Source organism: Ochotona princeps, chromosome 20 (assembly GCF_030435755.1).
Source record: "Ochotona princeps isolate mOchPri1 chromosome 20, mOchPri1.hap1, whole genome shotgun sequence".
Taxonomy (NCBI): Eukaryota; Metazoa; Chordata; class Mammalia; order Lagomorpha; family Ochotonidae; genus Ochotona; species Ochotona princeps.
The window spans coordinates 1,281,264-1,307,696 of record NC_080851.1 but is presented as its reverse complement, the minus strand read 5'-3'; the positions used below and the strand labels follow the sequence as shown (position 1 = coordinate 1,307,696).

The window sequence follows — 26,433 nt, the reverse complement described above, 5'->3', positions numbered from 1 at the left end:
CACTGTAGCACCACAGAGCAAGGCAGCACTCATGCCTACGTGATGCTGCTGTGGGCAGAACTGCTGGGCTACTGGTCTGAGGGCCCCATGCACCTGTCTCATGCATACTGATACTCCAGGCCAAGACAATCAGCAACCTAGGTGCTGGCTGATGCGTCTAACGGTGAGGATCTACTCACACACCTGCTGCGCAAGCACAGCCAGCTCACTGTGCCCGGCTCTCTGCCCTCCTGGTCCCACAGCACGCTGGTGCTCCCTCTCACCCCCAACAGCAAGGGCCTGGGAGCACCTGCCCTATCTCCAGGGCTGGCAGGATCTCCTCCCTAATTTGTAGACGTCTGAACTTTCACCAGAGCGTGTCCACACATGTATGTGTTGCCGGCTGTGTGCTTCACTCCCAGGCACACCGTTTCCCAGTAACAGCCTCTCTGGTTTTCCATATGCAACAACCTCTTCCGTCTTCGGAGCAAGGGCTGCAGATGCTTGTTTCACAGCTGTGGTCCACTTTCTAATTCTGCTTCCTTTTGAGTTTTAACTGCTCTGATGAAACGGGTCTTCTTCCATCCCTACAACAGCTGCCTCTGTTTCTGGCCTGCATTTGGCAGGGGTGGCTTCCCAGGCAGCACTGGGGTGGCTTGTGGGCACACAGATGTGGGGACAGTCTCTGTTGGTACTTGGTCGCCACAAGAGTGACTCTGGATATGTACAGACTCAGCTCAGCCATGCCAATTCTGAGGCCACAGTTAGTGTCCTGTACCTACTAGAGCAAGTATGAGGCTAAAATTGCTCTGTTGTGTGACATCACAGCTCGTCCACTGTGCGGATGTCACGGCTCCTCCGTGATGACACCACAGCTTCTCCATGAGATGACGTGATAGTGTCTCCCCCATGATGTCATGGCCCCTATGCTGACATCACTGTTCCTCTGTGCTGATATCAGGTTCATGGCTCTCAGAGCAGTGTTAACTGTGGGACGGAGGGCGGATCCTGGCCATGCAGCGGCCTGTTCAGACGGTGGGACGGAAGGCGGATCCTGACCATGCGGTGGCCTGTTCAGAAGGCCAATCTTTCCCTTCCTCCTCTTCAGTCCACACGCTCCCAGCAGCAAGGGCCTCTTCTTGCCATTTGGCAATTCATAAAAGCATCGTTTCAGCTGGAAAAAACAGGCAAGTCCACCCGGCATCCCAGACGGCCCCGTGAGCCAAGAGCTGCCAACGTAGGTGGCTCAAGAGCTGTACCAGAGCCCTCGCTCTGGGCCTTTCCTACCCACCTCAGGGGCACGCTTAAGGGGACAATCTGGGGAGGTCAACAGCCACTCCTTCTGGCAGCACAGATGCCAACAGAAACTGTCCAGGCCTCCTGACGCACAGGCGCACGTTCCTGGGCCACCCGTCACTGTTGCAGGGAACTAGACGGGAGGGGAACAGCTGGGACCAGAATCAGAGCCCACGGGGATATTGGTACGCAAGTGACAAATCTGTTGCATCATGCCAGTCCCAACACATGCATTTTCTTCTTTTAACAAAGTTCTTTCTGGCCGGTGCCGGGCTTTTGCTTCCTCACAGTGGGCCTCTGGGAGGTGCTGGATGGTCAGCGTAGGGATGGCCTCTCCAAGGCTCCTGTGCTGCCTTCAGACCCCCTGCCTGCTGCCAAGCCTGCGGCCATCTGCAGGCAGCTCTTTTCATGGCTGCCTGGGGCTCAGCTAGGCTGAGTGGTATCATAGGGATGAAACCATGACGATCCGTCTCCCCTGCCAGCCTGGCCTGGGTATGAGTGACTTCCTGAGAGTCCCCCCGAGACTTCCCACCCTGTGGCAGTGGATGTGGCTCCTTCAAGTTTGGTAGCCCAGGCAGCGGGCACAGGGCAGCCATGGCCGCAGTGACTCCAGGCGCCACCATCAAGCACCAGGTCTGGTCAGAAACTTCTCTGAGAATCGGCCTGGTCTTGCTGAAGAAAATGTGGCCCAGTGCCTCAGCTTTGTGTGAAGCAGGTACCAGAACAGGAGGCAGAAGTCAGTGTGGAAGGCACAGGACATAGCTTCAGGATCCCTGAGTTTGCACACTGGCTGGGAGGCAAAGTCAGGCAGGGCTGTGTGGCCTGAATTCCAGGGGCAGCACCTTTGCCTGCAGCCATGGCTTAGCTGGCCACTCATATTTGCCTTACTCACTGCCGGTAAACATTTCATGGAGCTTGGACCAGAGTAGTCTCGTGTAATGTGGGTCTGGATTTGTGCAGACACAGAGCTAGCAGGCATGCTCATTTGGGGAGAATTTGGAAACCTTGCACTGCCTTGCTGCCTGTCCACACGCCCGTGGAGCTTTGAAGGGCCCCTGGAGTGTGTGGAAAGAAACACGTCCCATTTCCCTTGCTCCTCCTCAAGTCCCTTCATGGCACGTTTCCTGCCAAGAGGCGGCTGACAGGTGACTGTGCTGAGATTAGCTCCCTCGTAAAGAAGGCTGGATCCCAGCAACACGGGCGTGTCCTATGGCAGGAGCTGATGCTGGCACGGCTTGCGCCCACACAGGAAGGAAATGCCAGGAGCCTGCACGGCGCGTGTCTGCAGGAAGCCACACCTGTTCAGCACCACAGCCAGTCATCCTGGGATCCCGGCGTGCTGGGGAACTTGCCTGGAATGCCTCTGACCTCGTCCAGGTGCACACACTGCACAGATAGCAGGCAAACACTTTGTGCGCAGGCCACCTCTCGCCTCACCACCATGGCACCCCAATCCTTCGCCCTTACTGGGCAGAAAGCACTCACCTCTCCAAAACCAAGTGCCCCCGCCCGGGGCTCCAGGCCAGATACTGACTCCAGGGAGATCCCTGACCACGTGGCCACCTGTTCCAGCCCGTGTCTGCTGAATCTCACCCACTAGGATTCCTCTGGATGCTGAAATGAGGTTTGTCCTCAGAGGCACTGAGCACAGGAGGGTATGGGAGGTTTGCACATCTGTTTGCAAGGGCGCACACATGCATGCGTGTGAGTGTGCAAGGCACTGTAGCTGTGCATTCTGTAAGGTCTGCACATGTGTCCGCGATGCTCAGAAGACCCAGGTGAGGTGAGGAGGTGTGCAGGAAACGGAGGGACAGCACACTGGAGGCTTGGCTTCTACGGCAGGAAGGCACAGCGCAGGCTTGTTCCCTGAGGAAGTGGGGTGTCACAGGCTGCCAGCCAGGCCTGGGAGCTCCTTTGTAAGCCAAGGAGGAGGGGGGGACTCAAAGTCCGGCCAGAGCAAGCTGCACGCTGGCAAGGAGGCTGCACACAGGGGCCAGGACAGCAACACAGCGGCTTTGGGCAGACTCAATGTAGCTGTCAGCAGATGGGAAGCCTAGAGCCAGAGTCTGTGTGTGCTCCTGTGTCCTGCTCAGCACAGCCTGGGTCACCGGCAAACTGGAGGCAGTGAGTCACCAGCTGTCATGTGCTGACACTCAAACGTTCGAGCAAAACCCCCAGCTTATCAGGGGGCAACATTATTTGGACAAAGTCCTTGAAGACGCAAGGATGGAAGTCAGGCTGTGATTGGACAAAGTCCTTGACGACGCAAGCATGGAAGTGGGGCTGTGAGAGGGTCCCCCGGTGCAACAAACAGTGTCCCTCACAAGGGAAGTGATGAAGGCACGGGAGCCGCAGGGGAAGGCTGCGTGTGACACAGGGGAAGACAGTGCCTGCCCGCCGGGGGGCCTCAGGGTGGCCAGCCCTGCCTGCACTGTCAGCTGGGCTTTGGGCCATCAGGGTATGTGGAGCCACCTACCGAGCCATGCGTGATGCCACATGAGAGACAGAAGCATGTGAACACATGGTGATTATGAATCTGTCCCTGGAGTCGCCTGCTTTCCTCTCCCTGCAGCCACTGAGCCTGGGAGGTGCAGGGCTCAGCAGGAAGGCCTGGTGTCCCTGTTGCCGGCATGTTCTCCTTTCTGGACATGGGAAGTCAGGATGGGCAGGAACCACAATCCCCACACGGGTGCCCACAGTGTGGGCAGCCTGCAGAAAGGCTGCTGGCCCAGGCGCTGATTGCACTGGCTTCAGGAATGCCTCTCATCACCTACGCTGCCAGCTTCCTTGCTGTGAGATAGAGGCAGAATGGCAGCTCTGGCCCACGGTTGTGACAGAGATGGGTGGGCTGACCCATGGAGCCAGGAGTTGCAGCTCTTACTGGCTACTCTCCCTCTCTCCACACCAAGGGGGCCATGTAGAGCGAGCTCCATGCCCAGTACAATCAGATGTCTGCAGGAGGATGTGGACCGCGGTACAAGCACGGGTATACACAGGTCCCGGGGTGCACAGACATGAGGGTGGCACGCCTCTGCCTCTCCAGAGGGGAGCCTGTTCTTTCATACAATGTGCCCTGTGCGGATTCCATCCCAAGTCTCTGCCCTTGGTACCTTAGCAACCACAATCTGTGCGGGCCTCATAACGACCCATAGTGCTCAGGCAGTGTGCTCGTGCACATGCGTGGGTGTAACGTTGTGCACATGAAAGTGTGTGATATATGTGCACACATGTGCATGGCCTGGGAGGGCTGAGCATCTGTGCATCCTATGTGCACAGGCACCATGCACAAGCTATTTCCATTAGAATGCATGTAAGCAGGCAGGGGTCTAAGGTCTGTTTACACACATCCCCTCTAATGTCCACTAGTCAGGTCTACACAGCTGGGAGAGTGCAATCATGGATGCTGCTCCTTCTGTATGGCCACCGCAGCCTAACACAGGAAAACACACAGCCTGAGGCCTTTCTCCTGTTTTGTGTTTGCTTTGCACATTGGCTCTAGCTGCACAATCACTGGGGCTCCCCCTGGTGGCTGCTCTGCAGCAGACAACAAAGAAATGATGAAGAGAGAAATGAGGTATCTACACAGGACCCTGACCCCCAATTCACAGGTGTGTGTGTGTGCACGTGTGCACTGATACCACGCCACTCTGACCCTCACAGGTGTGTGTGCACGTGTGCACTGAAACCACGCCACTCTGACCCTCACAGGTGTGTGTGCACGTGTGCACTGAAACCACACCACTCTGACCCTCACAGGTGTACACGTGTGCACTGATACTACAGCACTCTGACCCTCACAGGTGTGTGTGCACGTGTGCACTGATTCCACACCACTCTGACCCTCACAGGTGTACACGTGTGCACTGATACTACAGCACTCTGACCCTCACAGGTGTGTGTGCACGTGTGCACTGATACTACAGCACTCTGACCCTCACAGGTGTGTGTGCACGTGTGCACTGATACTACACCACTCTGACCCTTACAGGTGTGTGCACGTGTTCACTGATACCACACCACTCTGACCCTCACAGGTGTGTGTGCACGTGTGTACTGATACCACACCACTCTGACCCTTACCGGTGTGTGCATGTGTGCACTGATACTACGCCACTCTGACCCTTACAGGTGTGTGTGCATGTGTGCACTGATACCACACCACTCTGACCCTTACAGGTGTGTGCACGTGTGCACTGAAACCACACCACTCTGACCCTTACAGGTGTGTGCATGTGTGCACTGAAACCACACCACTCTGGCCCTTACAGGTGTGTGCACGTGTACACTGATACCACACCACTCTGACCCTCACAGGTGTGTGTGCACGTGTGCACTGATACCACACCACTCTGACCCTCACAGGTGTGTGTGTGCACATGTACACTGAAACCACACCACTCTGACCCTCACAGGTGTGTGTGCACATGTTCACTGATACCACACCACTCTGACCCTTACAGGTGTGTGCATGTGTGCACTGAAACCACACCACTCTGACCCTTACTGGTGTGTGCACGTGTGCACTGAAACCACGCCACTCTGACCCTCACAGGTATATGTGCACTGATACCACACCACTCTGACCCTCACAGGTGTGTGTGCACATGTGCACTGAAACCACGCCACTCTGACCCTCACAGGTGTGTGCATGTGTGCACTGATACCACACCACTCTGACCCTTACAGGTGTGTGTGCACGTGTGCACTGACATCACACCACTCTGACCCTCACAGGTGTGTGTGCACGTGTGCACTGAAACCACACCACTCTGACCCTCACAGGTGTGTGTGCACGTGTGCACTGATACTACAGCACTCTGACCCTTACAGGTGTGTGCACGTGTGCACTGAAACCACATCACTCTGACCCTTACAGGTGTGTGCACGTGTTCACTGATACCACACCACTCTGACCCTCACAGGTGTGTGTGCACGTGTGCACTGATACTACAGCACTCTGACCCTCACAGGTGTGTGCATGCATGCACTGATACCACACCACTCTGACCCTTACAGGTGTATGTACATGTGTGCTGAGGCATCATTCCACACTGATTTTACACGTGTGTACTGAGATATCACACCACACCCTTGGATAAATGCAATCATTGTACTTCAGCTCAAATTCATTAGGAGACAGATGACGTAGAACCACCTGTTACTCTGCAAGCTCCACTTCCTTGTGAAATCAACCCTTTAGTTACTTGCTAGCTTGGCAGAGTGGGCAAGGGGTAATGAGTGGCCAGCCCACGCCTTGTATTCCAGGGAGTCACTGGCCTGGTATGCGTTCCTGCCCACACCTGAGCTGGACCTCCCGGTCGGCGGTTCCTGAGCCAGGCTAGGGCAGCAGAGTAGGTGGCAGACCCAGGATAGAGCGACACATCTTGGAACAGCTGTCAGGGCAGTGTGCGCCTGCCCTGCTGTGGCCTCGTGCCACAGCCCTGCCATCGAAGTGCCCAGCCTGGCATTCATGCTTTTCAGAGCCCACACCGCCTTTCCACGGTCATTGACTTCAGCAGCTCTGGCTTTAAAAAGTCTCCTAACCATCTTCCTGAAGCAAATGCTTCCCTAATTTAGAATTTGTTCTTAAACCCAGTCATGTATTTTCCTGTTAGATTTACAGTGCTGTCATAATATGACATATGGTTTGTGCATAAGCTTTTATTAACTTGCCTGCAGGTGTCAGCCTCACTGGCATCTGTTATGGCTGTGACAAGAGCTGGGTTCCTTGCTGGGTCAGAGAGGGACATGCCAGTGCTTTAGGACAAAACATCTCGTTCTGTGAAGGCGTCTGATTCTTAGGAGTTTCCAGGGCGGCTGAGCCCTCTGCTGTAATCCCTTGGTAAGTCAGCAAAGATTCTGATTTTGTCCGATTTTGCTGCCCTCTGCCCAGCTCGGGCACAGGGTCCCTGCATGACATGGGGAGCACGGTCGGGAGGCCAGGGACCCCAGACAAGCTGCGTCTCCCCCATGAGCTGGCCTGTCTACCATGTGCGACTTTCCCCTTCTCCCTCCACATCCACCCACCCCCAACACACTGCCTATTCAGAGTCTGGTGTGTTTTGGCATTGTGCTTGCTGCCACCCTGAACAACAGTTGAACACAAGGGGTCACTTCCTGTCTGAGCCGCTCTTCTCGCCAAGGTGCTGCTGCTGTGGTCACAGGGCCTGTCTGGGTCTGGAGCATCCACCCTTCTCCATCCCAGCGCGCATGTCCACAACACCTCCTCTGGTGTGCAGCTGATGTCAGTTTCCAAAGCCCTTATTTCCATGCACAAGTGTGTTCCAGCTTGTCCGATTCTCCATGAGCAACTTCTGCAACTTTGGCTTTTCACAAGCACATGGCACTAGGTGGCTCTCTGGTGGCCTAGCTTGCCTCTCCTCCTCACCTACCCTAGAATCAGCCAGTGCTACATCAGGCACAGCTGATACCTCCATCACGATGAGCAAGACGGCACTCTTATCAGAAAGGCATATTCTCTTCTTTCTTTGAGCAATAACGAGGAAAAAGTCTTCTGGAGAAAAGTCTAGACAGACCTCTGCTGTTCAAACAGCCCTTGGCACACTGGCAAAGGGGGAGCTACTTGTCTCCTCCCTTGGCCTGGGGTTGTTCCTGCTGCTGGGCTGCACATATCTTACCCACCATCTTGGTTTCCTCAAGATGTTTGCGGAAGAGCAACCTGTACAGATGTGGCTGCCACTGCTGGCCACTTGACTGCTCTGCGAAAGCAGCCCAAGACGGGGCTGTCAGAAGGGAGCTACATGTGGGCAGCCATGTGTACCCTGAGTTCCAGTGCACCCAGCCGGGCCTCAGCTCCTGGGATGTGAGTGAGGAGCAGACGGCGGGAGGCACACATCCCCTCTCTCTCTGCTCCTTTCTTGCCAACCAAGTGTCGGAGGGCCCATCACAGAAGGACCAGAAATGTGTAGTGACGTTGGGCTGCCCTGTCCGGACCGCATAGGGGCCTCTCCTGGGTCGGAAGCGCCTACAGCTGTCCATATGGTTCACACGCTCAGGCACTCCACTCAACCAGGCGGACAGATCATTTCAGTTCTGCCACAATGACCACAGTGGTCATCTTGTGGGAGGAACGTAGGTAAGAGCTGCTAGAGAAGAGCATGAAGGAAGAAAAAACGAACTTCACAGAGAGTCAAAGTGGAGCGGAGCCGGGCCATCGTGCAGAGCCAGGTGGCTGGACACCCGCACGTACGCCCAGGAGACTTGGCCGCCCACAGGCAAACAGGACTCTGCCAGCAACCTCGTTATTTATGAATTTATATGTCAACCCCTCAGACAGTAAACCACCTAGGTACAAGGAGGCCCCTTCCCTGAGAGATGGAGAGAAGACAGGAGAGTCAGAGTCGAGGCAGCAAACACCCGAAGGTCAGAGGTCATCCATCCATCAGACACGCTTGGTATGAGTGGGGAATGACGCACAGCAATAAACTGCAGGGGGAAAGACAGGGCACAGTGTGAATGCCAACCCATGGTGGCTGCCCGTCTGCCACATCCTCCTCTGAGGCCCCTGGAGATGTAACACTGCACTGTCACCATGGGCCAAACTGCGCCATTTCTGCTTCCCCATTTCCTGGCTGACTTTTCCAGTCCTGCACATAGGATGCCGACTCCTCCAGCAGCCACCTGGTAAATGTCCTACCACTCACTAGACCAGCCTGTCACTTGGGGCCAGCAGGAAAGGCCCATGCAGAAGGGACGGGTAGCGAAACAGCACAGCGCTGTCCCGTGGTGCCTTCAAGGTCACCTGGCTGACTGGGACACTGGCTGGAACTGGGACAGCAATCCTAGGGCCGACTCTGGTCCCTGAGCCTCATCATTTTCCCCAAGGAGAGGAGGAGGCTCAACATGTGGACAGGGCACCATGGGGCAGTGGCTGAATGTTCTAGAAGGCCTTGAGGTTACAGGAGGGTTGTGTGGGGTGCACTATTACACATCAGTTCCTAGGCACAGTTGAGAAAATGTCCTCTGCGAAGGAGGTTTAACCAAAGCCTTGACTTTTAACCAAAATTCTGCACTATTCTTGAGAACCCTAGATGTTCATGACCAATTTGGGGGGAGAACTTAAATTCACATGGATTCAGAAGTTCTCCTAACTTCTGACACTGAAAAAACAAGAAGGAAAAAATTACGCTCTGCCTGACTGCATGTTGCAAGTTACAGCTGCGTGCGCAGCAGCCCCAGACAACCAAAGCGGAGGCGTCCTCAGCTCTCACGCAGTGGCTTCATTCCTCCTCGGCACTTGTCACTGGCACGCAGACTGCTGAGGGCCGATTCAGTGGAACCCAAAGGTGTGAGCAGGCCCTGTGTGCCCAGCCTCCCACTATCACGGCACAGGTCAGTGTCCTTGCAACAGGAGCTTCGAGCGGGGAGGAAAACGAAGACAAATGTGAGGCAGAGAGCTGAGCCCTGGAGCTGCCTCTTGTTCACAGGCAGGGCTGAATCTGTGTCATCCACGCACGCTCAGCCTGGGCTGCTGACTGCCCCGTCTCCTTGCATGTGGACACACACCTCTCCCCGGCCTAATGCCAATGTGCCCTTGAGTCAGCGTCAGCTGTTGAGGGCAGTGCTGGGAGCAGGCATGTGTGGCCTGCTGCTCCTTGAGTAGGAGTGACCTCGAGTGGCCAGCCATTGTAAAATGAGGCCAAACAACTGGGTGACGAGGACCTCCTGGTGTCTGCCCTCTGCTGGGTAATGCCATTTCTCTAACTGCAAGGTTCTACAGGTGAACGACATCTGTGCTTTCCCAGGCTGCCAGGGGTTCTGTGATTACTGCTGTTTGGGCACACAACGCCTTGTAGATAAAGGGCTTCTTAAGGGATAGACAAAAAGCAGTAAGTTCCTAGGGATTTTCCTTCCATGCTGCATGTAGGAACGCCCACTGCTTAGTCCACACTGGCTAAACTCCATGGCTCTCAAGGCACAGCTGCGACAGGCTGCAAATGCAGTTCGTTTTCCCCATGTAGGTTTGTACAGGGACCATCTTGTACAACAATTTCCTGCCACTTTGCCAACATGCTCACTCACCCTCCATCTCCTGTTCCCTCTCCGATCCCACGGGCGCAATGCCCTCCTGTGCTTGTGCTGAGCCCTGCACGCCTGGAGGCTTCAGGGGTGCTCCCAGGATGAACAAAACCCAGAGGATGGGGCATGGGCTGCAGAGCCCACGGGAAAGTGGCTGGGTGTGGGCTTAAGTTTTAAACAGAGGCATCAGGCAACATGACAGGGTGGCCACTGGCCACATTCCCTGTAGTCGCATACTGTCGGCCAGCACGCGGCTTTTCTCAGCCTCTGTGCTGGCCAGCAGGGACTGGAATCTCTGCTTCTCTGCGGTCACTTGCTCCAAGGTGAATCCCAGTCAAAGGCTCACCGGGCATGGGTCACGCTCTCATTCCTGATGGCTGCTGAATGGCTCCTGCCCTATGGCCACCCTGCAGAACTAAGTTCTTTAAAATGGACACTGCTGTGCACATTGAGAATCCATCTTCTGGACACATAAGATGGCTGTGCAGGAGGAGCCCTCCCTGTGTGACATCACAACCCTTTACTAACCACCCCAGGAAAACGGGTCTGGAAATGACTATCATTCGGTAGGTTGAGTTAAAGAGCTCCAAGCCAATTTTGGAGGCACAGTGTGATCTGTAAATCTCCAGGTCTCCTAATTGGAGTAATTAATTGATAACTTGCTAGTAGTGTAATTAGAGTCAGCACAGCAAATTCTCCACACAAACAACCTAATGCAGCCAAGGGGGCAAGCTCTGTTATGGCGAATGCCCAAGTAAGACAGCGTCAGCACAGCAAGCTTGTTAGAAAGTTACAGTGCAGAATCCACAGGCACACAAGGTGTACCATTTACATACACACGGAGCACACATGTCCACAGGCACACAAGGTGTACCATTTACACACACACACGGAGCACACATGTCCACAGGCACACAAGTTGTACCGTTTATACACAGAGAACTCATGTGTCCACAGGTACACAAGGCGTACTATTCACACACGTGTACCATTCACAGAGAACACACGTGTCCACAGGGACACAAACTGTACTGTTAACACACACAGAGCACACGTGTCCACAGGCACACACGTGCACCATTTACATATAGAACACAGTCCACAGGCACACAGGTGTTCCGTTTACACACACGGAGCACACGTGTCCACAACTCACTATCCACAGGTTAACGAGGAAGCTCACCGTGCAGAAACAGTGAGTCAAGAACCAGGACCAAGAGCACCCTTCCTCCCACTCTGCACCAAGTCCCCGGCAGGACCTTAGTGGCTGGCACACACTGCTTTCCTCCCAGACACATACCAGCTGTCCCAACCATGCTAACACAACTGACACCTCCTGTGCCAGCCACCAGTGGGCAGCACCGCCCTGGGGTCAGGTCAGGGAGGGGTACCTGATGTTGGCACCACGCAGACGCAGGCACAGAGTACGGGCGAAAACAAAGGACGCTGTCTTACTGACCAAGCCTCAAATTGGAGAAGCCAAGTTGTGCACTGCTGCTGGGGGAGGGGGTTAATGATTCAGCACAGCCAGCCGCGGGCTGGCGTGTCTGCGCTTCAGGAAGCCCAGGCTGGTCGTTTATGTGTCCAGTACATATGAGGCACGGGGCGGGGGCAGGAATTTGTGGCACCCCCATGGCCTGTGAGGCACTGGCTCAGTTCTCAGGGTTGGCGCTTGCAGCACAGTCCCTCTTGGACACCAGAGAGAGGAGGCTGGGCGAGGTGCCTCTGGGCCTGGACATTAACTTAGCACAATGAGGCCAGCAGAGAGTGTGTCTAGTCCCCAGTGAGCTCTGCACTAGGAGTGCCCAGGCAGTCTCCCGGCCAGGAGCCAAGTCCTGCAGGGCACCTGAGATGCAGGGGTACTCTGCCTCCTGGGCCCTACGCCGCCACTCTCTGGCTGCTGCATGGCAGAGCCTAGCAGACACAGGCCACCAGTCCAGCCCAGGCGGGCAGGTCAGACCAGGCCATGTCCTGGCTCTTCCTGCTCTGCAGGAGCCACTGGACTCAGGGTCTCGTGGCCACCCTACAGCTGCCAACAGGGTGCACTCAGCTTCACGTTTCATTTGTTGCTTTTCTGTCACTTGGTCCCAGGGCATGAGAGCAAGGATGCAGCAGAGGAATAGCCCGGGAAGCCACCGGCCATGCTTCGTGGGGCTCACAACCCATCCCTCCAGACAAGAAAGGGCTCCAAAGCCGTCTCCACAGGTGCCACCTCCCTGACACAACCCTTCACTTTTAAGTCCCCATAAGAACGGCAATGTACTCAGAAGCACTGGCCTTATCAAGGGGACTCGGAGTGCTGAAGGGTGGGAAAGAAGTGCTGGGTGTGGAGGAAGGGACTGGGACTGCTTCCCAGAGAGCACTATGGCCAACCCAATTGCGGTCTTCTCAAGTGGGAAGCAGGCAGTGGTCACAGACGACATGGGCCAAGGTCACAACGGTGCCAGCTTCCAAGGGGAGGACATGTACACACTGGATACTGAGTGACTGTGGGGGATAAGCAGGAGCAGTCACAGCCCTGACGTGCCTGGCAGACCATGTGAATACTGCTGGGTAAGTGTGGGCTCAGGAATGCTACATCTGTAGCTGCTTCAGAAAGTGTGCAGGAAAATGCAATTATAAAATGAGCTCATCTTGCTGCAAGAAAATTTTGAAATACATACACAATTTTTTCATACCACTAATTTTCCACAAACTTTCTGTAGGGTCCTCAGAAGATGCCCTTGAAGTATGGAAGAAATTCCGGGGAACATAGGGGACAGCTTTAATTCTGCCCTTGCTGGATTCCAACCCAGTGCCAAAGGTTGTCTCTCCTCATGCTCCTTGGTCCTAAGATGAGACCACCGCCTGCCTTGCAGGTTTAGGGGTCCCGGGTCCTGAGCACAACAATCCTCACGGGCGGCCATGCCAAGCGGCTGCTGCTCTCCCAGCCCGGCAGGTCACACCTGGCCTCTATCCCTGCCCTCGCAGCTGCACTCCTGCACAGGTCTCTGGTTCCGAGCACTGCATTCAACACTGAAAAGACAGCTGCACAGAAGGAGGGCACAGGCGCCCACAGTAAGGAACGGGAAGCGTGGAGACCAAGGGGACGACCAGCACACGGCCGGGTGGGCACGTACGTGTGGGCCTCAGGTCTGAGGCCTCGGAACCGGTGCCTTCCCCGGGAACGCCAAGAGGCTCCACTGCATCTGTGTCTGGAGGAGGGTAGGGCGGGGGTGGGGGCAGCACTAACTGGGGTGGGGCTCGGGAAGAGCCCCTGGGAGGCTTCTGTGGCACCTGCCGTCCAATGCCTGCATGGAACCAACAGGAAGTGAGTTCAGACACGGAGCTGCAAGGCTCCCTGTTTTCCAACACATAGGGTACCCCACATCCCTTGGGCCAGGCAGCAAACAGCAAACCCAGCTGTGATCCACACAAACTGCAGCCTTGCTCTCCTAGGGCTTGCCTCACACACACTCAACACACAACGTCTAACACCAACAGTAACCAGCACCTGACCCAGCCACACCCAGGCTTCCACACTTCACACATGCTGTGTTCTATCTCCAGCCAATTTAGGAACACTGGCCTGGCTGCTGGCTTTCAGCAGGCACAGCTACACACAGGCTGTTCTGGGAAACTGCTCAGGACCTTACACAGCTCAGTCCAGCTGACACAAAAGCAGCTCCTGCAGCCTGAGTTCCAGGGCTGCTCATCAGCCACCTCCATCTGCTTTAACCACTGTGTTGACTGGCTCTGACGGCCAAACCATCCAGCAACTGTTCTCTTCTGGGCCTGTACAGGCTGTGTGCTGTCTTGCTACTCAGGGCAAGAGTTAGCAGTCTAACCTGGAGGGCTCCTGAGTTTCAGGTGGGGGTAGCGATCGGCACGGTTCCACTTCACCACTTGGGTAGTCGAAACTTGCTGCATGTGGAATTTTACCCAACTTTTTTGGAGAGGAATAGCCAGTCTTGGAGGGGATTTGCCTGGCCTTGGTCCTTGCTCATGAGGCCCGAGATGTAAGGTATCTTACTGCACTGAAGCTGCCTTGTTGGTTCTTTGAGGGAGCAAATGGTGCTCTCATCCAGGGAACCTGTTTTCTCATTTTTATTCAACCAAAAGCCTTGACTTTGGCTAAAAGTTCTAAATTCATGGGCATATTTTAGGGGCATGGAGTTGGATTTGAAACTGTCAGCACAACCTAGTCCACTACCCCTGCCTTTGAAAAACACACAGAATGCCATTTGCTTTCATTCTGCTCCATCCTCCTGGATGGTAGTTTGGGAATGGACAGACTCCTCACGGGTACCACTCTCCTCACAGCTCCCTGGACCTGTCCCCACACTCTGCAATGTCTGAACACCCTGCTCCTGTCTTCTGAAGCACCTGTGGCCCGGCCACGAGGCTCAGTGCTCCACTGGCTCACAGTGGGCTGTCCAGCCTGGAGGGAGGTGCTGGCCCACGAGGCCTTTCCTGTGGACGCCTCATGGAATCCCAGCAAGCAACCCCGACTACACTTGGAGGAGGGCTTGGAAGAACAAGGTCTCCTTGTGAAATTGACATGTTTATTTAATGACCTTTTGATACGACTTTCCGGAGACAAAGAGGATTCCCCCAACGTGACGTCCAGGCAGCATGCTGCCCATCAGGATAATTGCTTCTCTGGCTGCAAGAAGCTAAAATGGTCAAGGGAGGCACTGACCTCGGAGGGGCCGGTACACCAGCAACCACCTAGGTGCTGATGGCGCATCCACTTAACCCGGACCTGGGCCCTTGGAGGTGGCACAAGTGAGGTACAAGGGAAATCTCGGGGTGTCTGAGTGAATTAAGAGGTGGGGTGAGCGGCCACTGGTGGTCGGGAGGGGGCTCGGATGCAGTCAGAAGCGCGTGGGTCCCGCACAGCCCGCCCCGCCTCTTGCTGCTCCTTTCCTACGTTAAGGGAACAATGTAGTGCCCAGCCTGTGTGCGGTTACGTCTCATGCTCTTCCCTTTGGGCTCCCTTCTTAAGGAGGGCAAGGTCGGTGTTGAAGTGAGACCAGCTCAAGGCCAGAGAGCTCAAGCCACTAGGTCTTTCTAGCCCTGGCAGAGCTGTGCACACATCAGCTCAGGCTCACCATGACACGCGCGTCCCTTCCTGGTGCGCCTCACACACGTTCACACACCAGTTTCGTTGTGCAGGAGCAACTGTGAGATACCAACCATGGACTCCCCGGTCCCACGGGTCGCAGCACTTCTGAGTCCAGGGGTGAGGGCCCCGGACCCCTGAGCTCGCAGGACAGCATCTGCATCCGCTGGCCTGCAGCCACCGCCACAGAGCCCACCCACAACCACACAGCTCTAGCCCCTCCTTCTCCAGCGCCAGCGCTCCAGAGTTAGACCTGTTACACATGAGGCCTCCGCGAGGGTCAAGAGCACCGGCCGGTACCGGTGGTACCCGCGCCTGCCTGAGCATCTGCAGCAGGTGCAGGCACTCACTGCGCATGCACACGATCTCCACACATGCGCGCCACACGACCCGCACTTGCGCACAGCACCAACCGCGCCATTACATGCATGCATGCACACAGCACCAACTGCGCATGCACACAGCACCAACTGCACAGCCTCACCCACGCATGCGCAGGACACCACCCGCGCCCATGCGCCGCACCACCTGCGCATGCGCCCCCCCCGGAAGGTGTGCGGCCGGCGCATGCGCGCCCACTCACCCACGGCGCTCTTCCGGTTCTCCTCCAGGTCCTGAGTGCGCGCGGGCACCACGGGGCTGGGCGGCTGCGGCGGAGGGGGAGCGGGGGCCCGCCGCTTCTTCTTCTGCAAGTCCATCTGCGACCCCAGCGACACCTAGGACGGAGAGCAGCTCGCCGTGAGAGTGGACGGGGCGGGCGGCGAGGCGGGGAGGGGGTTTCTGGGCGGGCTGCTGGCCTTCAGGGCCACGCGACACTCGGACCCTGTGGGGTCCCTTGGGGCGCAGGCCAAGCCGGCCTGCCTCCCTGCCCAGACCTGCGAGAACCCCCCAGCGGCCAGGGTCTGGCAGAGGAAGACGGGAGGGATGGCGCAGAGAGGGGCGTCCAGGCCACAGGGCTGCTCCAGCGTGTCCCACACCCCGGGGCCAGGTGGACCGCCCAGGAGGCTGCATCCACAGCACTTCTCACAAACCAGTGACGACCCTGCCTCCGTGTAGTTAGACCCCAATACACAGCAGGTGGACCAGGCCTGGCAGAGCCACCCCCACCTGTGCCAGCTGACCCGGCCTGGGCAGGGCCACCCCCACCTGTGCCAGCTGACCCGGCCTGGGCAGAGCCACCCCCACCTGTGCCAGCTGACCCGGCCTGGGCAGGGCCACCCCACACCTGTGCCCGCCAGAATGAGTAGAGCCACCCCCACCAGTGTCCGCTGTACCCGGCCTGAGCAGAGCCACCCCACTCCTGTGCCAGCTGTACCCAGCCTGTGCCCATTGTACCCAATGTGAGCACAGCCACCCCAGCGTGTGCCCACTGGCCTGAGCAGAGTCACCTCGACCTGTGCCCACTGTACCCGGCCTGAGCACCACTGTACCCGGCCTGAGCACAGACACCTCCTACCTGTACCCGCCGACCTAGCAGAGCCAGCCCCACCTGTGCCTGCTGTACCTGGCCTGAGCAGAGCCATCCCACACCTGTGCGAACTGTACCCAGCCGGAACAGAGTCATCCCCCACCTGTGCCGCTGTCACAATGCTGAGCAGGGCCAGCCCCACCTGTGCCCGCTGTACCCAGCCTGAGCAGAGCAACCCCACACCTGTGCCCACTGTACCCGGCCTGAGCAGAGCCACCACCCACCTGTGCCCACTGTACCTGGCCTGAGCACAGCCACCCCACCTGTGCCAGCTATAACAATGCTGAGCAGGGCCAGTCCCACCTGTGCCAGCTGTACCTGGCCTGAACACAGCCACCCCACCTGTGCCAGCTCTACCCAAGCTGAGCAGAACCACCCCACACCTGTGCCTGCTGTATCTGGCCTGAGCAGAGCTACCCCACACCTGTGCCCACTGTACGCAGCCTAAGCAGAGTCAACCCACTCCTGTGCCCACTGTACCCGGCCTGAGCAGAGCCACCCCACTCCTCTGCCCACTGTACCCGGCCTGAGCAGTCACCCCCACATTGCACACTGTACCCGGCCTGAGCAGAACCACCCCACTCCTGTGCCCACTGTACCCGGCCTGAGCAGAACCACCCCACTCCTGTGCCCACTGTACCCAGCCTGAGCAGAGCCACCCCACTCCTCTGCCCACTGTACCTGGCCTGAGCAGAGTCACCCCCCACCTGTGTCTGCTGTACCCAGCCTGACCAGAGCCACCCCACCTGTGCCCGCTTTACCCGGCCTGACCAGTGCCACCACCCTCCTGTGTCAGCTGTAACAATGCTGAGCAGGGCCAGCCCACTCCTGTGCCCGCTATACCTGATCTGACCAGAGCCACCCCCCACCTGTGCCCACTGTACCCGGCCTGACCAGAACCACCCCACTGCTGTGCCCGCTGTACCTGGCCTGAGCACAGACACCCCACACCTGTGCCCACTGTACTTGGCCTGAGCAGAATCAACCCACACCTGTGCCCACTGTACCCAGCCTAAGCAGTCACCCCACTCCTGTGCCCGCTGTACCCGGCCTGAGCAGAGCCACCCCACTCCTGTGCCCATTGTCCCCGGCCTGAGCAGAGCTACCCCACACCTGTGCCCATTGTCCCCGGCCTGAGCAGAGCCACCCCCACATTGCGCACTGTACCCGGCCTGAGCAGAGCTACCCCACACCTGTGCCCACTAAACCCAGCCTGAGCAGAGTCACCCCACTGCTGTGCCCGCTGTACCTGGCCTGAACAGAGCCACCCCACACCTGTGCCCACTGTACTTGGCCTGAGCAGAACCACCCCACACCTGTGCCAGCTGTACCCGGCCTGACCAGAACCACCCCACACCTGTGCCAGTTGTACCTGGCCTGAGCAGAGCTACCCCACACCTGTGCCCGCTGTACCCAGCCTAAGCAGTCACCCCACTCCTGTGCCTGCTGTACCCGGCCTGAGCAGAGCCACCCCACTCCTGTGCCCATTGTACCCGGCCTGAGCAGAACCACCCCACACCTGTGCCAGCTGTACCCGGCCTGAGCAGAACCACCCCACACCTGTGCCAGCTGTACCTGGCCTGAGCAGAGCTACCCCACACCTGTGCCCGCTGTACCCAGCCTAAGCAGTCACCCCACTCCTGTGCCCATTGTACCCGGCCTGAGCAGAGCTACCCCACACCTGTGCCCATTGTCCCCGGCCTGAGCAGAGCCACCCCACTCCTTTGCCCGCTGTACCCGGCCTGAGCAGAGCTACCCCACACCTGTGCCCACTGTACCCAGCCTGAGCAGAGTCACCCCACTCCTGTGCTTGCTGTACCCAGCCTGAGCAGAGCCACCCCACTCTTGTGCCACTGTACCCAGCCTGAGCAGAGCCACCCCCACATGTGCCAGCTGTACCCGGCCTCAGCAGTCACTCCCCACCTGTGCCCACTGTACCCGGCCTGAGCAGAGCCAGCCCCACCTGTGCCAGGTAAACAGGCCTGAGCAGAGCCACCCTACACCCGTACCAGGTAACCAGGCCTGAGCACAGCCCCCATTCTCCACCTGTGCCAGCTGTACCTGGCCTGAGCCACAGCCCCATCACCCGTGCCAACTGTAACAATGCTGAGCAGGGTCACCCCTATGAGTGCCAGCTATACCTGACCTGAGCACAGCCACCCCAAGTTGCCCACTGTACCCGGCCCAAGCACAGACCCCACCCCACCTTGCTCACTGTACCCGGCCTGAGCAGAGCCATCCCTACCTGCCAGCTGTACCTGGCCTGAGCAGAGCCATCCCCACTTGTACCCACTGGCCTTAGCAGAGTCAACCCCACCAGTGCCAGCTGTACCCGGCCTGAGCAGGGCCACCACCACCTGTGCCAACTATACCGGCCTGAGCAGAGTTATACCCCAGCTTGCCCACTGTACCGGCCTGAGCAGAGCCATCCCATACCTGTGCCAGTTGTACCCATCCTGAGCAGAGCCACCCCCCCCAATGCCAGCTATACCTGGCCTGAGCACTGCTACCACCAGTTGTGCCAGGTAGCCAGGTCTGAGCAGAACATCCAGGTGTACCCAGTCTAAGCAGATCTGCTCCACCTTACCCTCTGTACCCGGGCTACGCAGTCACCCCCCACCTGTGCCCGTTGTACCCGGCCTGAGCAGAGCTATGCCCACACGTGCCAGGTAATCAGTTCTGAGCAGAGCCTCCCCCACCTGTGACAGATAACCAGGCTTGAGCAGAGCCATCCCCAGCCTGTGCCAGCTTTACGAGGGCTGAGCAGATCCAACCCCAGCTGTGCCAGCTGTTTTTGGCCTAGGCAGTCATGCCCACCTGTGCCAGCTATACCAGGGCTGATCAGACCTCCCAGCCTGTGCCAGCTATACCTGAACTGAAAACAGCCACGGCACCTGTGCCAGCTGCAACAATGCTGAGTTACCTGTGCCAGGTAACCAGGCCTGAGCAAAGCCACCCCACCTTTCCCGCTGTCCCTGGCCTGAGCAGAGCCAGCCCCACCTGTGCCAGCTGTAACAGGCCTGAACACGGCCACCCCACATTGCCCGCTGCACCAGACCTGAGAACAATGCCCGCCTGTGCCAGCTGTACCTGGCCTGAGCACAGCCACCACCACCTGTGCCAGCTGTAGCAATACTGAGCAGGGCCACCACTATCTGTACCAGGTTTACCAGGGCTGAGCATAGCCACCCCACATTGCACACTGTACCTAGCCTGAGTACAACACCAACCCTCCACCTGGCTTGTTGTATCCGGCTGAGCACAGCCACATCCATCTGTGCCTGCTGTACGCGGCCTGAGCAAAACCAGCTGCCAGGGCTCAGCAGATCCACTCCACCAGCCCGCTGTACCTGGCCTAAGCAGAGCCCCTACTCCTCACCTGTGCCAGCTGTAACAATGCTGAGCAGGGCCACCCCTGCCTGTGCCAGCTTTACCAGGGCTGAGCACAGCCACCCCTGCCTGTGCCAACTGTACCCAGCCTGAGGACAGACCCCCCTTGCTCAATGTACCCGGCCTGAGCACAGCCACCCTGTACCTGTACCAGCTGTACCTGGCCTGAGCAGAGCCACCCCCATCAGTGCCAGCTATACCCAGCCTGCCCTCTGTACCTGGCCTGAGCAGAGCCACCCCCAGCCTGTGCCAGCTTTATCAGGGCTGAGCAGATACACCCCACCTGTGCCTACTATATCTGACCTGAGCAGATCCTCACTGTGCCAGGGTACCAGGGTTGGAACTTGATGCTTGCATATATTACATGTGTGGGTGTGTACAGACGGTGTACACACTTGTCACATCTACATAGAGATGCAAAGAAAGCAGTCGCCTTCCTGGGCCTTTTAGTGAACTGTGGGCTAGGTGCCCCCAGTCCAACTGGATCGCATTTTACCTATCAATTTCTGGTTTAATCTATGCCAGCATTCCAAGATCTGCTAGCCTCAAAATGTTAATTATCATCTGAAGACTTTTGGATAAGGGATAAGCAACTAGTGCTATTAGCTGGCCTGTGTTCCTCATTAGGATCTATGATAACCATCCTGCCCTGTGCCTTTAAGATTCTGCAACATGGCATGTAGAACATGCACACTGAATGTACTGACACTGCCCCTCAGCCCTCCCAGGTTAGAGTCCAAGCCAGAAGTCCATTGTCCAGCCCATCTGCCCCTCATAGCCACAGGATTGTTTGTCTTTTGGCGTTGGCTCTAGCTTTCTAAATCTTAGTGTTCAACTTCCTGATTTTTCCTGTTACTGTTCTGCTCCAGAAATGGGGATGAGGGTTTCAGTCAGTCCCACCCTCACTTTCTCTCTTGCACGCAGACATGGACTTTAATGTTAGCTTCCCTTAAAATCACAACACACTATTTAGGTACATTCTATTAATTCAAATGTAGTTCTATAACAGTTCACCTGTTATCAGTGGTTTTGCTTTTTGCAGTTTGTTTGCTGTGCGCAAGTGTGATTAAGAAAAAATGAAATGGAAAATCTTAGAAATAAGCAGCTCCCACAGTTTATAAATTATATACCATTCTTCACAGCAGGAAGGGTCTGCCTTGGTCTTTATAAATTATATACCATTCTTCACAGCAGGAAGGGGTCTTGCCTTGGTCTTGTCTCTGCTGTACTGGAGATCCACTGTGGACAGGAGTCATCCCCTTGTCCTGTGTGTCCAGGCTGTGTTTGGCACCCTCCCATCAGTCACTCCATTGTCAGTTTCCCAGTGTTTGTGTCCCAAAGTTCAAGAGTAGTATGGCTGGCAGTTGTATTCCAGCATATTGCTACAACTACACCATCTTAGTTGCTAATTCATAATACATTACTTATAAACTGAACTTTATCAAGGAGGCAGTGTGTAGGAAAAATCCTCGTATATATCAGGGTCAGTTTTGTACACGCTCTGGGGTCTTAGAATCAACTCCAGAGAAGGCAGGTGCTTTAACATGGAACAGGCGACCCAGTGAATGAGCATGCGCACGGCTCTGTTCCTGACGGCCTGCTTCTCCCCGACTGGAAACCTGCTTTGCTTTCCAACCTTTTCCCTGGTCTTCCCTGTTTCCTGGATCTACTTTCTCCCATTTTGAAAATTCACTGTTTCATTTTAGTAGTGCGTCATCTCCTGTGGCATTCTGGGACAGGATGTTACCAGAAGGATTTCTGAGACCTTGAACATCTGGAAGTACTTCAGTCCCTCATGCCCCTCAATCCCTGCTGGGGGTTGTACATGCCTACGTCACCTCCTGTTACGGAGGTCCCCCAACGCCTGAGTCTTGAGGACCTTTGCTCTGTCCTGCAGGCCCCTTCCACCTCAGCAGCATGGAAGCAGGGACCTGTGCCTTGTGGCTTTGCAAGCTTGTCCAGATGCAGCTGGGCGTCCAAGCTGTCATGGCAAACCTCACTGCTTTGCCTCTGCATCCTCATCACAGTGAGTCAGTAATTTCATTTCCATTGGAAGGGAAATCTTACTAGCTGTTTCTTTCCAAGTTTTCAGCCTCACTGTGGTGTTTGTGTGTGTGTGAGAGAGAGACACTTATTTTTTAAAAAAAGATTTATAGAAAGAAGGAAAACAGAAAGCAAAATGGATTGATCTTTTATCTGCTGGTTCACTCCCCAAATGGCCACAATGGTTGGTGCTGAGCCATTCTGAAGTCAAGAGCCAAGAGCTTCTAGGTCTTCCCTGTGGATGCAGGAGCCCAAGGACTTAGGGCATTATCTGCTGCTTTCCCAGGTCAAGAGCAGGGAGCTAGATTGGACTTGGAGCAGCCAGGGCCCATATGGGATAGCAGTGCTGCAGGCTTAGGATTAGCCTATTACACCATCCTGGCCCCTCACTGCGGCAAAATTGACAAACACACATTGTATGTATGTGGGGTACGTGAGTGGGTGTACATGTACACTGTGAAAAATCCCACCATCTAACACATTACCGTAGCACACGGCTGCCACTTTCTTTGTGCTGAGAACATGGAAGATCTACTGTATTAGCAAAATGTAAAATGCTCTTCAAAAAAGTTTATTTGAGATAGACACACACAGTTTTAAAAGTATCTGTTATTCCACCAGACTGATGGGCCATGATTAATTATCCCTTGTTTCAGTCACATGTCAGGCTAAGTTTCTGCCTGTGATGCTGGCATCCCATGTGGGCCAACAGTTCGAGTCCCAATTGTTCCACTTCTGACTCAACTCCCTGCTGGTGATTAGCCTGGGAAAGCAGTGGAGGATGGCTCAAGACCTTGGGTACCTACACCCATGTGGGTGACCCAGAAGAAACTCCTGGCTCCCAAATTTGGACCAGCCAAGTTCTGCTTGTTTTGGCCATTTGGGAGAGTGGACCAGTGGACAGAAAATTGTCTCTCCCTCTGCATAACTCATTCAAGTAAAATAGATAAATCTAAAAAATTAAATCCCGTTGCCTTTAGCTGAGGACTAGGGTTTGTTTTGCCTATTGAAAAGTCAAACTTCTCGAAGAGCTCTTGTAGTTTTCTTTGTCACACATTTCTGTTTTTGTTCTTTTTGGACTTTTAAAGTAAATTCATTTATTATAATTTTTGAAGTGAAGAACATGTTTATTGATAGTTGGTCACTGGATTCTAAATTTGCTAGCCTGGTTTTAAGAATCATTGTCATGCAGGAGTGACATTAGCCAGATGGGAACAGAGTAACCCCAGAGAGACCCTGAACTGGCAAAAACATACAGTGCAGACCCTGTGAGTGAGAAAGCTGGAAGTCAGCAGGTAGTCACAGTCCCCCTGCCAAGCTCAAAGCCAAGAACAGCCACACTGAGATGTTACAAGGCCAAGAACAGCTGCACTCAGATGCTACAAGACACCCCTTCACCTTGCCCGCACCAACTCAGACTGGCAGGATTGGACACGGAGAGAAGGAGCACAGGATATCTGTCCATCTTCCTGGTTTCACAGGGGCCTTCTGAGGGCTTGACCTTTTGACTTGCCCACTTTACAGTGCTGATGAGGAACTCAAGTTCTTCAGGTCCTGGGGCCGCTGGAAAAGGAGGGCTCAGAGGCATGTTGTGGCAGGAGAGATCTGGTAGTGCCATGGAGAGAAGGAACCTGCCCCACAGCTTTGCCCTGGGATGTTCCAGGTCTCTTGACTAAGAGTACAGAAGGGACACTGGATTGCCCAGGGACACCAGAGATTAGTAGCAGAGCCAGAAAACCTACAGTACCAAAGATGGCCACAAGGTGGAACCTGTGATGATACCCACAAGTCTAGGGATGAGGCACTGCGGAGAAGCTGTGAGAGTCCTACCCAGATTCTAGGTGGACAGGGTGACAACAGAATGATCTGTGACAAGCCACTCTAGAACGACTGGGGAAGGTGGCTTTGTTTTTAGAAGCACACATCCCAAAACATGAACAAGGTTCATGAAGAAACGGGAAGAGCCCAACAGGAGAGAGTAAAATCAATTTCTAGGAACCAGTCCTCTTACTGTGGAAATGCATGACCTGAGAATGGCTCACTTAAGGGGCATCTGAAGTTGTCAAACTCCAAGAATCAGAATGCGCAGCAGTGGCTGCTGGCACTGGAGTGGGAGGAGGGAGTGACTGATGAGAGGGTTCGTTACTCAAGATGAAAACACGCTAGAGCTGCTTTACGAAAGGTACGTGCAGTTAGTACTGCTGCATAGCTAAAAACGGGTAAGACTGCAGTCAGTGACTTCTTAGCAAAATAACAAAAGGAATCTTTGTCATGCAGTTGAACGACTGAGACTCCAGAGACACTTACCACGGCTTTCAGGTTTTTTCTGTTAACAGTAACTTGTTCCTTTGGCCCATGGTGCCAACTTGTAAGACATTTCTGGGCTGGGTGTGGGTATGGAAGCATACCTAAGAAACCCAGGAACCCAGGCTGGCCCTGCACCTGTCCAGTGGAGCATCCTCAGGTAACAGGATGCTTGGCCTTGTCACCACCTGCACCATGACGGCCCTGCCTCTGACTCCTGGGCGGCTGCTGCTAACACAGTCCTGCTCTGGACCCTGCGCTTGTACCTTCAGCGTTGACACCACCCATCAGTGAACTGCAGAGATGAAAATGCTGTGGACTTGCCCATCTGAACTTCTTCCTAGTGTCCATTTCTCAGCCTCCTAACTACAGTGTGAAACTCTGTCCTCCCATGCATCTACAAGCATTTCGTGATCCTGAAACTATGGAAGAAGTCACAGGGGCTCCAACGAAGAACACGGCTGCTGCCTGCAGCTGTCCACTTTGTAATGCATGAAAAGAGAACATACAGCTCGTCCACAGTCTTGTAGTCTGGAAACACTGCAGAGCAGAGCAGCATCTTGGGACTGTCTGCCACCTTGCACTAATGCATGTCTGTGCCACAACAGAGCTGCTCAGACTCTGGTTTTGCATCTGCACAAGGTCAGAGATTAGAGGATGGGGCAGAAAAGCATTTCCGGTTCACACACTTTGGAAAAAGTCACGCTTGTTGAAATGGAGCTCTGGCTTGCTCCTTGGTACAAGATTTGGAGAAGCATTAAAGTTGGGGAGCCACTGCCACTTTGGCTACCAGTATTTTTCCCCTAGTTAACCATGCCCATGCAACCTTTACTGAACATCATGTGGTTTTCAGCCATCATACTAATAAATGAATTAAGATGACAGGCTGCGCAGGTTCTTGGCTGGGTCTGAGTCCAGCCGTTACAGACTAGATCTAATGAGAGAAGCTTTTTCTGAAGCTTCTGTTTCAGGACCCTTGCCAGACCCTCAGAGTCTCACCTCCCTCTCTCAGCCCTCACTGCCCACTTTGAAACCTATGAAAGGACATGAGGCACACAAGGGTGGTCTTGCCACATAACTGCCCAGCCAGGCTCCTTATCCAGGAAAGCTGAGCCAGGGCCCACTCTGCCACTTTGACAAGTAGCCATCTGTGTGGATGGAGGAGGAGGCCTGAGGGCCAGGGAGTGAGCAGAGTTTAGCCCACCAGGGCACCTGATCACACACTTAACTGACACCCCCGGATCCCCTATGGGAGAACCATGATGAAGGGAGAAGGCTTGGACACCAAGTGAGCTCCAGCCAGAATCTGGTGACAGCCAGCAGGTAGATGGTCATGACCACAGTGAGGCCAGCAGAGGGCAGAGGTTCCTTTGTCTGCCCCACTCCTCCTCCATCCCCAGGGGAGCACAGCCTAGCTCCCAGACAGCAAGGAGCTGTTGGGGTGTCTGCATACAAGCTCAGGCCGGCTAGTTCTGGGGGATCTGTCCAGTCATCCCTCAGCACTCATGAGGAAGTGGTCCCTGGAGACCATCCTGATACCTAAAGCCACCGGACAGTCTAGACCTCATATAGAATGAATCACCATGTACTCTGAGCTCATGCTTAGCTTCTGCTACATGTGATGAACCATGCCCAGACAACATCTAGCACCTGATGTCCTGTGGATGCCAGGCTGGCTGCATCACATTGTGCAATAGCAAGGACAGGAGGAAAGTCTGTGGTGTGCTCAGGACGCACCCAAGTTTGCCCCCTTTTTGGCTGCACATAGCTTCCTAGGGGTCTGCCCATGTATGGCACCATGGCCACTGCT

General features: G+C 55.4%; 1 protein-coding gene across 1 annotated transcript in view; it reads right to left on the bottom strand.

Moving 5' to 3' along the window:
* COBL (cordon-bleu WH2 repeat protein) overlaps positions 1 to 26,433 on the bottom strand; it is a 110,820-nt gene that overhangs the window by 17,390 nt on the left and 66,997 nt on the right. Inside the window, exons 8-9 of the mRNA XM_058678157.1 lie at positions 16,002 to 16,134; positions 13,434 to 13,604 (exon numbers count right to left, since the gene is read on the bottom strand). Coding sequence (XP_058534140.1) covers positions 13,434 to 13,604; positions 16,002 to 16,134 — 304 coding nt within the window. The remainder of the gene's footprint in view (positions 1 to 13,433; positions 13,605 to 16,001; positions 16,135 to 26,433) is intronic.